At 40.9% G+C, this 16,286-nt stretch overlaps 1 protein-coding gene across 1 annotated transcript in view; it reads left to right on the top strand.

The window, feature by feature from the left end:
• Nucleotides 1-16,286, top strand: part of TAFA4 (TAFA chemokine like family member 4) — a 71,158-nt gene that overhangs the window by 23,266 nt on the left and 31,606 nt on the right. The window contains exons 2-3 of the mRNA XM_077786028.1: nucleotides 1,579-1,713; nucleotides 4,658-4,773. Coding sequence (XP_077642154.1) covers nucleotides 1,634-1,713; nucleotides 4,658-4,773 — 196 coding nt within the window. The 5' untranslated portion in view covers nucleotides 1,579-1,633. The remainder of the gene's footprint in view (nucleotides 1-1,578; nucleotides 1,714-4,657; nucleotides 4,774-16,286) is intronic.

Raw genomic sequence — 16,286 nt, 5'->3', positions numbered from 1 at the left:
TGCTGTTTTATTTTTATTTTTTATTTTATGTATATTTATGGAAGAAAGGATTAATGCAGGATGGTAGTGCTTTTTCTTAAGACAACTCTTTGCCTGCATTTTGTTTTGATAGCCACTGCTGATTTGATAGAAATGCTGATTTTGGCTCACCCTGGAATTCCACCTTGGAAAGCAAAGAGAGTAAAATGTGATTAATTACAGATTGCTGGCCTGGCCCCTCCTTAAGTCCAGCAATTACTGTATTTTCTCATGGCATTCTGAACAAAAAGGAGCTGTTAAGGCCAGGTTGGATGGGGCTTTGAGCAGCCTCATCCAGTGGAAGGTGTCCTTGCCCATGGTTTGGAACAAGATGGGCTTTAAGGTCCCTTCCAGCTTGTGATTGGAAGGTTCTGGGATTCTGTGAGTGTGTTGAGCCAGGAGTTTTCCTCTCCTGAGCTACTGAAAAGTGTCTGCCTCTGTGCTTTTATAACCCCAGACGTGCTCTGCCCTCCAGTGTGGTGCTGTAATTTTGTGTTTCTTAAAAGCAAATTTCTGATTGAGCAAAGGAGGAGAGCAATGAAAAGAGTGGTGGGTAAGATGAGAAAAGGTTGTTGTGATTGCTGTCTAGGTGAAGACCACATTATTATTACTCTCACAAATTGCTCTGTGCCATGTTTTCAGTAGCAGAAGGTCAAGTTGTGCCCAGGGATGGAAGTGAGAGAACAAATATAAACAGCAAAAGCAAAGAGGCCGGAGTGTCTATAAAATGGAGTGTTTGAGCTCCTTATTCTGCAGAGCATGTGTCAGAGCTGCTGTAAAAGTGTTTCCATGTGGAGATTTCAAAGTGTAACTCCTGGGTTACAGCACGAGCTGTAACCTGTGTGTTTCTCACAGAGAGACCAAGAAAACTAAGGTTAAATTCAGCTCTCCCCTGAAAAAAAAAAAAAAAAGAAAGAGAAAAAAAGAAAAAAAGAAAAATAAGAGGTTCAGTCACCTGGGAAAGATTTGGACGACAAAAATCTGAAATGGTACACTGATTTTAGAATTTACCAGTGGGTGTAGGTGTAGGGGGCTGGGTGTGAGAGCTGATGCTGGAAGGGAGGAGAGGCAGCAGGGTCAGAGGGTGCAATAATGCAATAATGCAATAATGCATAATCCCAGACACACTGCTGTGGATCTGACCCTCTGCTGAAGCAGGCTCCAGGGCCTGGCCAAATCTTTATGAAGACAGTGACAGATTTTTCTCACTATCTTCAATAATCTCTGCTTCAAACCGTTGGAGGCTTCATGGAACCAGGTGGAAATGTGTTTGCACTGTGCTGCAGCCTCACAGCTTTCCCAGCAGCTGGTGGACAGAGGGAGGTGATGGTGAGACCCCAGTGAGCTGCAAACTCTGCCTTTGGTTAATGTAGGGATACCTCAGAGCTGCCTCACCACAGCTCCTCTGTGCTCTCAGAGAGAAAATAGAAATGCAGCTGCTGCCTTTTGCCCCGGATTGCACTGTAGATGGCACTGTGAAACTAAGATTTTGGTAACAAAGATGTGTTTTACAGCACCTTTGCAGACGTTAATTGCAGTGTAATGTGGCTTTCTTTCTAGGTCCCCGAAGTGAAGGAAAATTCTGAGATGCAGAAAGGCTTATTTGCTGCTGCAAATGGGAATCTGGAATAACTATGAAAAACACACTGAAATAATTGTGTTTGACTGGAACAAAATTCTTGCAAAGTCCCCAAGGTAAGAGTACTTTTTATCTTTCAAATGACACTGAAGATTCTCTGTTCTGGTTAGCAACAATATCCACTTGAATCCAATAGAGAATGAAGGCTTGACATTTCTGAAAGCAGCAGCTCACTGGCGCTGAAGGGCTCGGCACCCCTTGCTGCATCTGTCTGCCAAATTTCATTTTTTTCTCTGCCTTTTCAAAGATCCTCTTGTATTTCTTTACATTAGCAGGCTGAAAACTTGTGTCCTGTCTACCTGCAAGGCAGACTAAAGTCTGCAGATGTGTCATTTGGATGGTACTGGATGCTTTTAGCAGCCTTTCAGTTTGGATATGATGGAGTGGATGCTTTGTAGTGATACACTTATTCCTGGAATTCCATGTTCTTACACAGGGGTGAGGTTATCCTGTTAACCTGCTGAGCCCTGGTTGCACATTCCTTGTTTAATGGCTCAAAAGAGTCAAACTCAGCTGGGGAAAACTTTTGAAAAGAGGCCAGTACAAGACCATTTCCACTGAGACCAGTTTTGCTACTGCACTGGGAATGGTGGGAACACCTGGGTCCACTAAAGTGCTGAAGCAGCAGCTGATGAGCATATGATGCATAATTTGGGACCTGTCCATCATCACACCTGCCCCTTCCACCAGAAATGGCATGTTCAGAATGCCTGAGCTGGGGTCTTTAATTCCACAGGAAATCTGGAGGAAGGTCTCTGTGGTGATATGTCAGAGTGACACCAGAGCTGGGGGTATCCACTGATACTTGGACCAGATCTGAGTGTTGGCATTTAGAGCAACAGAAGGATGGGATTGGAAGCTGAGTGGATGATGACATTCTATTCATGAGCTGTAACCTGTGTGTTTCTCATGGACAGGCCAAGAAAACAAAGGTTAAATTCTGCTCACTCCTAAAAAAAAAAACCAAACAAACAAACAATACCAGTCACCCAGGAAGGATTTGGATGACCAAAATCTGAAATGGCACACTGATTTTAGAACTTACCAGATAGTTTTCTTAGGATAATACTGGGCCAACAGCAATAGTGACATTTATGCTGCTTTCACAGTGACTCAATCCCATTAGCTGCAGTGACATTATGTGGTTCAGCTGCATGCAAGAGGTGAATTTGGTTCAGCTGCTCTGAATTAGCCTGGGAGAGCTGCAGAAGAGGGGACTTACAGGTGGGTGAGGAGCAGTGATGTCTTTATCTTCTGGGCTTGGTTCACACACATGGAAGTCTCCCATACACAGCTGTAAAAGGCCATGAGGATGTTTGTTCCTGTATTCAGCATGGAAACATATTGGGGTCAGAACAGAGCATCTTCTTAAAGCCAGAAAAGGTACCCTCTTGCCAAATCAGTGCTTAAAGTGTGGCTTCTTTACATATAATTTTCATTCTCTGAAATATGGTGAGTTGGTTATTTTTTTTTTTTTTTTGCAATATTAATGTAATTTAAAAAAAAAAATTGTAGGCTGAAAGTGCTGGGGTTTGCACCACTGTATTTCTTTCTACAGTGTAAACCAGAATTTGTTGCCAAAATATATTCACATGCAGCAGGCTTCTGGTCTCTTAACTTTTGTTATTAATAAGTATATTTTTTATATGTTTGGGCTTTATCAGCATTTGCAATTAGAGAAAAAATGCTGTTCTGCAAAGTGTGAAAAGGGAAATTGTGTGAGCAATTTTAACTGAGCAAACATGGCCTCTGTTTTGGTTCATTGGTAGATTATCAAATTTAAGCAGCATCCAAGTGTGTCACCTGGTTGCGGCAGCCCTTGTGTTGCTTGGGATTTCTTTTTTTAAATTTGTCTCTTCAGCACTTGAATGTTGGATTAGCTGAATAGTCTTATTTTTTTTTAAGATATACAGATAAACTTTTTTAGAAAATACTTGCAAGACTCAGAACTGGAATCTGCAGGGGAAAAGCAGTTCCCAAAGGACATTTTGGTGCAAATAAAGTTGTGATAAACTTGCCCAAATCCCACCGTGCTGATTAACTGCAGACTAACATCACTGCCATGAAAACAGTATTTGGTTCAATTTATGCAAATCTATAAATTGCCTTTAATTAATTTGATGTATTCCTGCTTGCAGAATTTGCTGAAATTGTGGAACACAGTATCTAAGGGTTCAAGTACATAACGCCCATTTATGTATCATGCAAGCAATAAATCACCATAACTCAGTTTAAAAAGATGATTAGATTCCCTTTCTGTATGATGAATGGCATAACATAAGCTATTGAGGGATTTAATTGTAGATATTTGCAGAAAAATTATGGAAGATTTGGGATCTTAGTTCTAAGAATAACATGAATAAGAATAACAACACCTTCTTTAGAGCAAATGTTTTCTGAAATGCAGTTTCCAACACCCTGGCAGAGAAGTGAGTCCTTGCATGTTTGGCTGAGATGCTGCTCCATGAGTGTTTTACCTTCAGTAAATTAACTGATCTCCAGGAAATCTCCCAAATATTGTGTGTTTGGGAGACCCAACCAAGTCCTGTGCATGGCTACAGGGGAGTTGGTAGTTTAGTAAATATGTCCTGAGAAGTGTTAAGTAAAAATGCCTCTTTTTCTTCAATCACTGGGGGAGATGCAGTTCAAAAAGCATAGTAGAAATCATAAATATGTATGTTTAAATTTGAATGTGGGTGGATCTTAATAAAAGACAAAAAAAACCCATCCCTTAGATTCATAGAACTGTATTACACTCATAATGTGTTATTATAAACATGTATTTGTGGGCAATGTGATGTGTGCTAGACATTGCTTCTAATTATAAAATGTCCTTAACAAAGAATTGATCTCAACCAAGTAATAAATATGATTTTGTGAGTGTTTGCCTTGCAATAAGCCACATCAGTTATTCTTCAGCTTTTCCTTCCCCACATCGTTTTTATGTTATTCCCTGCTCGCATTGTTCTTTCACTCAACTGCTTCCTTTTCTGCCTCCAGGATGAGATTCTGTGCCAAATCAATGCTTCTGTCTGACTGGCTCTTTCTGGTCTATGTGTTAATGGTCTGCTGTAAATTGTTGTCCGCCTCTAGTCACCATCCCCGGGGGCACACAGGTAGGAGCTTTTAAACTCATTATGTGCTACTGAGACCAATTAATACCACTTGCAGCATGTTAGAGCCCACTTTCTAGCAATGGATAATTGATGAGGCTGTTGACAGCATGTTATAATCAGTGCAATAGGTTAAAAATACACCACCAACAAGGAAAAGAGTTATTGTAAATTTTCATGGCTTTTCTCTAGTTATTTATGTACTGAAGCTTGCCAGGGGGTTTTTGGAGTGACTTGATGACTGCTAGGACTTTGGCATTTGTTTGTGTCATATTGCTTTATCCTTATCCAAAAACATGCTGAGATGTATCTTTATCTTCACCCTCTTAATCCTGTTGTTATCAACTGACTTTACAGCAGTATCATTTGCTCTGGTGGGCAATAAATCGAAGCCCTCAGACTCATGTTAGCCACTTCTTTCACTGACTGACACAAATTCTGACCTGTGCTGAGATCAGCCTCTGATATTCTCCTTTTCCTAACTGACATTTAAGAGGATGCACAATTGTAGTAGGGAAATACCTACCAGCCATGATGTGTTATCATATTATAAATGCCAGAAAAAGCTCAGAACAAGCTGGATTGAATTCCAGACTGGATTTTTGTAGCAACATCTCTGGTAGGATCATGTAGGCATCAGCTTGAAAGCAGCAAAAGATGTGCCAGTGCTAATGCCAATGTATCTGTGCAAGTCCCAAATAGAATGGGATAGCTGTGCTAAGACTGTGCCACCTTTGATCCCACTAGAGAGAGAGATAAGGTGACAAAATACCCCCTGTCAGTGCTGCTTTTCAGGAGAGGCCAAAATCTGGCTGCAAACCCCACAATGGGTCTGTTCTCAGCATCATAGCTTCATGCTGGCCTGGGGATTTCTGTGAGTGCTACTCTCTGTGATGTGACCCTGTTCTTAAATCAGGTGTTACTCCCCAAATCCATATGCAATGTTCTTAGCTCTGAGCCAGACTCTTGTGGGTTCAGGTCAGGGCTGGGAAGTGAGGATGCATTTGGTAGAGGCTCCATCCTCCAGAAGAGACAAACTATTGATCTCTTTCCTGGCTGCTTCCAGTGGTTGTCTAGGCAGGAGCTGAAGGCTCCTCCTGTGCTCACCAAAATATCTTCAGACCTGGCAAGCAGGACTGACTGACCTGCACATAGCTGCTGTGTCTCTGAGAGCTACAAAACCTCCCCCTTGCCTTCCCCCATCACCTGCTCTGCTTCCCCTGGCTGTGCAGCACTCATGTTTGCTGTAAAATACAGCCAAGCTTATGGAGAGTAACTCCACAAACTCCACAAACTCCACAACTGCACTGTGAGGCAAAAGCCTGAGGAGTGGCCCCAGTGAATGCAGTGGTGGAGGATGACCCCTATTGCTGCTTTGTTCTGGGAATTTGTTGTATCCCTTCCATGAGGAAGGGAGTCTGTGCACAATCACAAGTTAATAGCAGAGCATTTCAGGGCTGATTTTACAGAAAAACCTGGACAAGAGCCTTCTGCAGCTTTTATTATTTGAGGAGTGGTCTTGTCAGAAGAAATGTTATTTTTGTCCTTTCAAGATGCACTTTGCCTGAGTACCTAAGGTAATACCTGTAGTAAGGCAGCAGTGACCTTGTGTTGTATGATGAGCACAGTGTATTCTGTAAATCATGACCATGTTTTTACATAGAATTTCAGAATGCTTGAGAGCATACCATAAATTGTCACCAGGAATTCTTTCTGCCCTACCAAAGAGGTACCACAAACACAGTCAACCTGCTTGACTTTAAGCCTTTTTGTGTGCTCTGATTTCTCTGATGAGCTAAAAGACAGTTCTGCTTCTCATCAATAGCTTGGTCCAACTGTGGAGATGTTTTTTTAAATGGACACCCTTGAAGCTGGAGCCTTCATGTACATTTTAGACTGTGGTTTTCTGTTCTGCCCCAAATGTGATTTTCCCTCTTTTGTACACTAAAGTGACCCCCATCCCACTTTGATTCCATGTGGTAGATGAAGCAGTGATCCCATTTTTGATTCTCCAGCTCTGTCCTCAAGGAGCCTGTTTCCCAGCCTCATCTTATCTTTGCTGCCTTACACGACACATAGATTTACCTTCTAATGGATAATCAAATCTCTGATGGAATCTATTATGTGAGCAAGGTGCTGCCTTGTTCATCAGGAAAACAAATAATTCAGGGCTTTTAGCAGAGCCTGTTTTGTGGAAAGCAAATAATTAGCCTCATTTATTTCATACAAATTAACATGTTCTTGGTAGCAATGGAGATAAAATTTTTGCAGTCAATAGGCAGCATTCCCATTTTTCAAAGTAAAACATCCTGAAGCACATTAGAGGATTGAATCCAAGCCTTGGGTTCAGCAAAAGCTTTGTCCCTTAGGTCCAGAGGAGCTGGTTTTTAAGAGCAGGTTGTGTCTGCTCCTGACAATCAGTGTGCTTCAAGTGATGTACTTGGCATCATCACCACCTTTAAATAAATGTGTACTCACCACAGCTAAAAATCTTTATTAACTAAGAGCAGACAAGAGAATTTAAGATGAAAAGTGGGAAGCAACTTCTGCTTTTCAAAATACTGCTGTTTTAAAGGAGCCTAATCTGGGAAAAGACAATTATTGACCTAGGTCATGCTAGATGGTGCCTGAAAAAAATGTCATTTCTCAGCTGTCTGCCCTCTTCAGGCAGGCACAGAGACTGGATCTTATGGACCCAACAGCCAATGCTGTTCCTGAAAAGTGGGAGAGAATGGCATTGAGAATTCCCTTTCACAATGGAGGCCTCTCCCCTGTAATGAAGTGTAAGACAGGCCTGGTTCTTTCTTTTGCTCTGTGAAATATTAATCACAAATATCCCCTGAAATACCTGTCAGAGGAGAGGTCAATCCTGCCTTGCTTTGGAGCAGTTTGGATCTTGAATCCAGCTTGGAGGCTGCAACCTGTTTTTCGTTGGAACAGTAATTGCCCTGACTGATAGAGGCAAAAGGCAGAGTTGGAATTTTCCTTCTCCTCACCATTAGATCATTGAAGATGCTGCTTGTGCAGGTTATTTTAGCAGCTTCCTTGTAGATCTGTGTGGAGAAGAAACATGAGAATGTTAATCTGACTTTCTTGCTGTGAATGCCCTTTGAAGAGTTTTTCTGCCCTGACAATAACTAAGGGAAGTATAAGCACCAATTTTAATATATTTTTTTTTTTTTTAATGGGCAGTATTTCAGGCTCTTGAGTACCTAATACCAATATAATGATCAATTCCATGCTGTGCTGGATGAAAGAACATACATTTAGCACCAGAAAGGGTTTGTTACCACCTCACTGCTCAAAGTCACAAATGAAGAAGCATTGAAAAGACATTTTGTCAGGTCAGCTCATGTGAGGGCTGGCCCTGCAGACCCTGAGCTGGCACAGCCAGCTGAGCAGTCTCTGCTATGAATTACTGGTGCAGCCTGGCTTTTTTGAGACTCTTTTATGTGATGATGCTCACCTGCAATGCTTCCAGCTTTGCTGAAGGGTCTAAATTTTTGGGCAGAATGTTCCACATTAACTGCAGTTTTCAACAACTTTAAGGACTTATTTTCTCTACTTTCAGGGCTTTATGGACAGATTCTGTTCCCACTGGAGTCAGAGGAAAACTTCTTTACTCACACAGGCCCCAGGATTTAATCTCCTTAAAGGAGAGCTGAAAAATGCAGCTTTATATTAGAAATATTGCTGCTTTCAAGAAAATAGGGAAAATCCATGCTGCTTGTTCTCCCTTTATTTTGGGGTTGGAGCATCATTTTTCCTGGCGGTGCTGTTGGGCAGCCGTGAGATGGATTCCTGTTTCCACCAGAGGGCCCTGCAAGGCTGTGGATGGGGCTCCAGCACTGCCTTCCTCCTGATTTAAATCCCAACTCTGCATTTTGCTAACTAGAATTATGAGTCCTTTGTATTTCCACGGGTCAGACATGGTTACTGCACAATAAGCTTTAGCCCTTTGTTCTATTTAACTCCTTTTATGTCTTAATGTTTTATTCAGTGTGCTATTTATGTGGTTTATTACCCAGCTTCTAAATATAGGGTAGCTACAATATACAACCCTGACTGTAATCTCTTCAAGTAATAAGGTAGGGAAGGCAATTCACTTGAGAAATAGGTTCCCTTTAAGACAAAAAGGAGCAGAATTCTCTGTGTGAAGTTTGCTGGTGTACTTATTTTTGAGGAGAAAAAAGCATAAGAAATAATTATTTTCCTTTAATTTTTTTTTCCTTAAATAACAATGAGAGCTTTTGATATATATTACAGACTTTGACAATGACTTCAAATTAGATGCATAGCTATGTTACCAGTAAGTAACAATTTAGTGTTGATTTTTTTTTTTTTTTTTAATAGGGTAAAATGTAGTTTCTGGTGTCATTTTTCAAGAATGTATACTTTAATTGTGTGGAATGTGACTGCACATGAAAAGATTTGTGTATTTGTGGGAGCTGATGGGTGGGAAGGGCAGAATTACAAACTAGTAAATGTGCAGGTTGATGTCTCAAACGTCATTGTTTCAAAAGCGGGTGTGGAAATTCTGTGACAAAAAGGAGAGAGTCTCATTTAACACATATGGTCAAACACAGTTTGTCAAACTGTTGAGCAGGAGGCTGATGCCAAGCTCTTTCCTGCAGTGAAAACCACCAAAGTGACCTTATTTTAAAGCCATAGGGGAAAGCTTGTGAAAATATTGTCTTTATTTTATTCATTTTTCATTGACACCATATTTTTTTTTTTACATGGCTGCCACCTGCTGTAAATGATAATCTTCATATTCCATTGACCAAAATTCTAACCAGGAAAGCTTTCTTTTCACTGTGTCTTTTATTTTAAATCCACTTCTCCCAAACTTAGATCTGATAACAGAAAAAAATATTACATTGCAAATGGATTGTCTTATGCCAGTGTGAGACAGAAACGGTTAGATAAGTGTAAATCCACAAATAGAATGGAAAAGATCTTGTCCATGGTGTTCACTTAGTGAAGTGATGCAACAAAAAGCTCTGTTCTGGGTTTCCATGGAGGTCAGCATGCTGAGTCCTTGGGAGGATGGATGCCAGAGTGATGAAGGCAAGAGATTGAGATGTAAAGGACTTGCATCGAGTTCCTTGCTCTGAAATGATTAAAAGACCTGCCTAAGATGAAGCCCTGACCCCACTGAAGTGTGAGTTTGATTCTTCTGTCATTTAGTTTCCAGCCCACTCCGGATGTGTCTCAGCAGAAAAGTTAAACTGCATAGTTATGATTTTATTAAAGCTTAGGCCAGTCACTCACAGAATTCACCACTGGCAAATCACTGCCATTTTGAAGGATGGAAACTGTTTTAGGGCTTGTTTTTCTATCGATCCCCATGTCTGTGCTCACTGGCTGGGCTGCATTGCCACAGCCTCCATGTCCATCGGTTGTGACAGCCCTGCAGAGCCTGCCCCGAACACAAAGTCCCATTTCAATCCATTTGTAAGGCCTTTCATCCCAAATGGGTGGCTGCACAGGCTTGAATAAATGTCCATGGAAATGGCTTGCAGTTTCTGGTGATTTAGACTGTTTGTTTTTGTCTGTGCTACCTGATGAAGGGTGGTTCAGAGGCTGCCTAGGGTGGGCTGACTCCCCATGGTGGCTTTCATTTGCCCACCTGGCTGTGGGTGAGTACAAAACATTCACCTTTGATTTAAGAGCAGGAAATCTGCTGGCATCCTTGGCTGTAGCATCCAACATGCCCCACCTGTGCCTGACCCACTCAGACTCCACAGAGCTACCCCTCGACTTTATCCTTGAAAGTTTGTGGTGTTGATGTTCCTGCTTTCAAGGACATCTTTGAGCAAGCACTTCTTCTTGGAAACCAGAAAATGTTTAATTAACAATGGAAGAACCTGGAGATGGATTTTTTTTTTTTTTTAAACTAACATTTAAGTGTTTTGTTGGCAGAGCACCTCGGGATTGCTGCTGGTAGCCCTTTGCTGCAGCTGTTTTTCAGTGTTTGGCAGCATTCTTGCATTCCTTCAGGAGAGTGACAACTGATAGCAGACAATGGATTCTAAATCAGGAGATTAAAGATGTCTTGTAGGCTTCAGCAGAGTAATCTCTCCTCATCACACTGGAGATGGAAGCTACACCTGACATTCATTATCTGCCAGGGTGGCAATCTTTAATAATACCTCCAGAAATGCCAGAAGTTATGAGTGAAAAATTCTAGGATCAACAGTCCTGTTGCTTACTGATTGGCCTGCCTTTATTTATTTATTTCCTTTCTTTCCACCTATTTTTTTCTCCTTATGGATATCATACATACACCTTGCAGTCCATGAATGGTCACTAGTCTTCTGATTTATGTTGTTATTTTGAGAAATAATGACCAGGTAAGCGTGAGGCAAGATTTCTCTTAGCTTTATTTCCTGCTTGCATCCTCCTGATACCAGTTCTGTTTTATACCTGTGTTTCCTTTAAGTAGCATCTTAAGATGCAGTGAATATTTTGGAATAAGCAGATTTCTTTTGATGTCTTTTTTTTTTTTTTTTTTTTTTTTTTTTTTGCACAAACAGACACAAATTAGCTGGGGTGGAATGGCAGCCTCTGTGTTTAGCAGACCTGGAGTGTGTTAACAGCTGTTTGTAGGGTGCTGCATCACATTGGCTGGTTTTGCCTGATGGCAAAAACAAAACTGTGATTGTAAAGCAAAAATCAAAATGTACCAAAGTAGTCTTTTGGGTTCATTTCATTTTCAGATTGGGTGTAAAACCTTAAAGTATCTTTTGTGCTGTGTATATCCCATCTTCTACAGCTTCCTTTCTTTTCTCAGGACATTTCCTCCTCCATAAGAGGAAATAAGGCTGATGGAGACACTGACCTTCCTTGTTTGTGGTATCCCTGGATTATCTCTGAAAGGGACACAAAATCTCTCCTGACTTGCCATGTTGAGGATCTGCCCTTTTCAGAGGGAATCAATCAGGAAGATCTTAAGACTGTGTGTCAGCAGTGCCACTTGTTACTAAGTTCTCTCAGATTTGTCTTTAGAAAACATAAGTGATTGAAAATATTAAAATCAAGTCAGAATATAACTTGAGAAAAGAGCATAGGGTATCAGCTGGCTTAACTCACCCCAGCAACACGAGTGGCTGGCATGAATTGTGGCTGTGCTAATGATTTCTGTCCAGTGAGTCCTTTCAGCAGATGCTGGTGTTCTTCCAGATGGAAAAAATAATGCAAAACAAAACAAAAAAAAACCAACCTGAACTAAAACTAAGTCGACTGGAATTTCTCATCTAAAAGAGAGTTTGAATGGAGAAAGAGTTCCTTGCTGTTCTCTACGTGCGCTCTATTAGAGTTAGTACTGTTGTGTCACTGAGGAAAAAAATGTAGCTGATAATTTTATTTTCTGTGTTTCTAAATGCATATTGTTAAAAGAAAGTCTGATTGCTCTGCAAGGATTGTCACTTGCTTGGTTGGGTGTCCAACTCTGTTGTCTGTTTTTAGGAATGGCTGCTGACAATAGAGTTTAATAATTTACTAGCATAGAGTTAATATTTCAGGCTCTGTTCCTCTTCCAAGGCTTCAGAAATATGAAGACAATATAATGGGTTTTATTATCAGACCTGTGTTCAATGTTGTTTGAATTATATAGAAAAAAGCAATAGTTTGATATTTCATTTAGAAATACTGTGACAGATGGGCTATTTTTCTCCCCTCACCACACAGTATTTTTAATATTTTATTTGGAAATACAAAAGACCCCACAACTTTGTGTTGACATTCTTTAGAAATTGAGTAAAATTGCTGCCCTCAGCAAAATGCAATTTACTGCAAGGGATGCCACAGTCCCCAAATGAGGAGCCAAGATAATTAGTGTGCAACTGACAAATAAGTCTGCTATGCTAATGTAATGAAACGTCCTTTTATCAGGCTGCATCACATGATATTTTGTGCCAAGCCAGAGAGAAAAGAGAGTTTACTCTGAAAACATGTCCTCTTCTGGGGCAACAAATCTAATCCAGCAGTGACTTGAAAGAATTTCCCTGACCCTTCCCTGGTATCAAGGGATTTGGATTGACTGAATTCTGGATCAAACCCAAAACCTGAGTAGGTTTTTTTTGCAAAATCATTTCCATTTTCCTTTTAGCTGTAGCCAGAACAGCATCAAAGCAGCATTAAAAAGAACTATGGCTGCAGAAGGACCAGTTATTCAGGGAATAAAGGTGATTCAGCATTTTTTCTATTGTCTCTCCAAAAACCAGAAGGGTCCTTGCCCCAAATTCTGCAGCCTAAATAAACAGTGATCTCTCCTCTGGCAGCCAAATCAAAGCAATATAAGGTGTTGGTCAGCAACGTGACCTGCTGTACAACGGAAGTGTGATTATTCTCATTTAAGAGATGGGGGATGAAAGCCTTGTGTGCATGGTGAGCACTTCCATGCCTTGGGAGCCAACAGGTCTCAGGTGCAGAACTGAGCCAGGGGTCAGGTTTAGATTATCCTGCCTGGGATTTGGTGGCTGGGCTGTGATTTTATGTGAACAATACACTTAAATACCATCACTGCAACCACCTATCAGAGCTGGCAAGTGACTGGGGAGATCCTTCTCAAACTTATTTCCAGCATTTCTCAGTCCAGAGTCTGTCAGCTGAGCTGGTCAAAAGGCACTGCAAAGCAAGGACATTTATCCTTATTTACTAGGTTTTGCTCACTATATATTTTTGGTGGAATATGACATGACCTTTCAGTCTGAGATCTGTTAGATGATAAATATTATCAGCAGGGTCACTCCTTGACCAAGGGAAAACTGCCTGTTGTGCAATGATGAATTCAGTCTGAGGACAAGCAGAGGAAAGATGTCTGGTTAGTGGCAGCCTCAGCAGATGGTTGTACTGAGAGGAAATTGCTAATTGCCACTGCTCTTATATCAGCATGGTGATTAGGGACTGGTTTGCTGTGGGGATGGGGAGAGAAGAAATGGGGTCCTTGTGTCTCAGGTGAGTGGGTGAGATGTAAAGGACACAGGTTGTGTACCCACTGGCTGACCCTCGTTTCATGCAGAGTGAAGCACAGGTGACACCAAGGTTCCAGGAGCTCAGGGGCAACATGTACTGGCCTCCAGCAGAGAAGGGATCAGTGATGTTATAACACACTGTAAATAAAGCATTAAACAAAGTAATTCTGAATAGAAAAAGGAATCAGTATGAAAATCACAAGGATAAACACCGTGCTTCAGTAAGAGTGTGTAAAAACGGCATCCAATTGCAATGTGCTCTCTGGGGCAATGATAGTTATTTAGTCTTTTTTGTATAAATTTGATGACTTAAGCTATCTGCTTTGTGAATGGACTGCATGGTAGAGTGAACAGGATGTGAGTCTTCCATGGAGAAGAAAGGCAGAAATCCTTTTCAGTGGAAACAGGATCTCATGATGTCATTGAGCACTTGATAGGCCAATTGAAATTCAAAAATCACATTTAAATTTCTGAATGATGAAATGAGAGGGAGATTAATTGGTCTGCACTAATGATTACATGACCTCTTGGCTAGAATCAAATAACATATTTTGAGTTAAGCCTATGGTCCTGTATCCAAACAAGTGCTAAAATTCAAAATGTATTTGAGAAGGAACATGGTAGAAATGTGCAAAGCTGAGTTTATTCTCCATGTTAGATGCTGTGCAAGTCTTGTTTATAGGGATGTGTGAATTACCAGGGCTTTAATGCCCCAGTTAACTTTTTTAACAGGCAGATGGATTTATTGTGTTTTGGTATAGAGGTAAATCAAGGATATCTCTTTACTGACAGAACACAACTATCCTAAATGAGTCCTCCTGAAGTTATTTACTGGGAATGTCCTGGGTTGGGTGTGTCATTCAAAGCTGAATTGAACATATGACAGCAAATCAAAGCAGATACCCTTGCAGATTCTCTGTAAAAGCTGACTTGGTGCCTGGTGCAACGTACAGCCTGTAATCACAGGGCAGCCCTGGCTTTTGCCCGAGGCTCCAGTAGAGTGTTTTTTATAGCATTCAGGACTTTCTGGAGAGTGGAGGAGTTCTGGTTGTGCCCCTGCTTTTCAGGGAGGTTGACTGTACAGGGAGGACAACATGTCAGGCTTTCAAAGTGTTACAAAAACCCCAAAATAATCAAACCAGATGAAATGTGGATTATAATTCTCCCACTCTGCCTGTGGTGTAGTTGAATATCAGGTACTGCTAAGTGTTTATCAGTCACAGTTCACCTGTTTTCCCTCATACACCATAAAGCATCATCCCCTTCTTTGTTGACTGCTACACCACTGCTGCTCTTTGGGAGAATTCTGTGTAGTGGGATTTAAAGAGGAGTTAAACTAAAAGTGATCACTTTATGTTTCTTGGAGCAATTTGACAGGAAATATGAAGGTATGAAAAATACAGAGACTGACACTTGTTTCTCTCTCTCTCAGCAGCATTTCAGAGTCTCACAGAGCAGAGTACAGCTCAACTGCTGAGGAAAGCTTTGTCTTTTCCTTTCCTGGTCCCAAGTCAGCCAACCTTCCCCCCGCTTCCTTCTCTTTCTCCTAGGTTTGGAGGAGTTTGTGCCATTGATGTCTTGTTGTAGTCTCCTATTAGCATCAGAAATTTATCTTCTTCATAAATTGCCCTGTAGACGGTACCCTAACAATTTGTGTTGGCTTTCAATTGTTGTCACTCTCTTTGCTTCATCATCCACAAGTAATGATGTTGATAATGAAAATGTTATGCTATCATTTACAAATTCTTAGCCTGTTATCTTTGAGGAGATGATAAGTAGATAGCAGAATATCAGAATCTCATTTTGCTTTACACGTATTCTCAGCTCCCAAGTACTGAAACGAGGCAGATACAAACTGTTAAAGTTAGATTCAATGAGATATTTAGATACCAATCACAGCAGATTAACAGCCAGTAGGATTTTTCAAGAGAGTTTATACAAGGTATGTGCTGAACCTCCATTTGAAATTCAATGAAATTCTAGACCTGAAGACTTGGAATTTGTGCTGGTGTAAGATAGATAAGATAAGTTCCTGCACGTTACAAAGCTGTGCCACCATTCCTCTCTCAGCTCCAGCATCTTAAACCAGCTGAAGAGCTGCAGGGTCGAAGTGGATCGAGTCCATGGGGTGATTTCTCAGGCAGCACCAGGAGCAGTCTGGGCAGGAGGTGCCTCTTTTGTTCTCATGCAGAAGGAGCAGATGTGGCAGGCACATTTTTCTCTCTTGCAGGATTTTTCATAGAGGAGCACAGAGGAAAGAAAGAGAAAACTATTTCTATTTGTGCTCCTTGTGGAATGTGTTTGGAGAATGGTTTACCTGGGGTGAGTGCTTGGTTGGATTCTGGTGAGGATTGTTTGAGCTGGTGGCCAATCCAACCCACCTGTGGCTGGACTCTGGAGAAAGGGTCATGAGTTGTGCGTTAGATATGGTAGTTAGAAAAAAGTAGGTAATTAATATACTATTTAACGGAGATATTAAAACTACATTTAATATCTCCTTTAAATAGTATATTAATGTATTATAGTATAATTATAATA

The sequence above is a fragment of the Lonchura striata genome, chromosome 12, assembly GCF_046129695.1.
Source record: "Lonchura striata isolate bLonStr1 chromosome 12, bLonStr1.mat, whole genome shotgun sequence".
Classification (NCBI taxonomy): domain Eukaryota; kingdom Metazoa; phylum Chordata; class Aves; order Passeriformes; family Estrildidae; genus Lonchura; species Lonchura striata.
The sequence above is the reverse complement of the archived record's forward strand: the minus strand, read 5'-3'. Positions and strand labels throughout refer to the sequence as shown.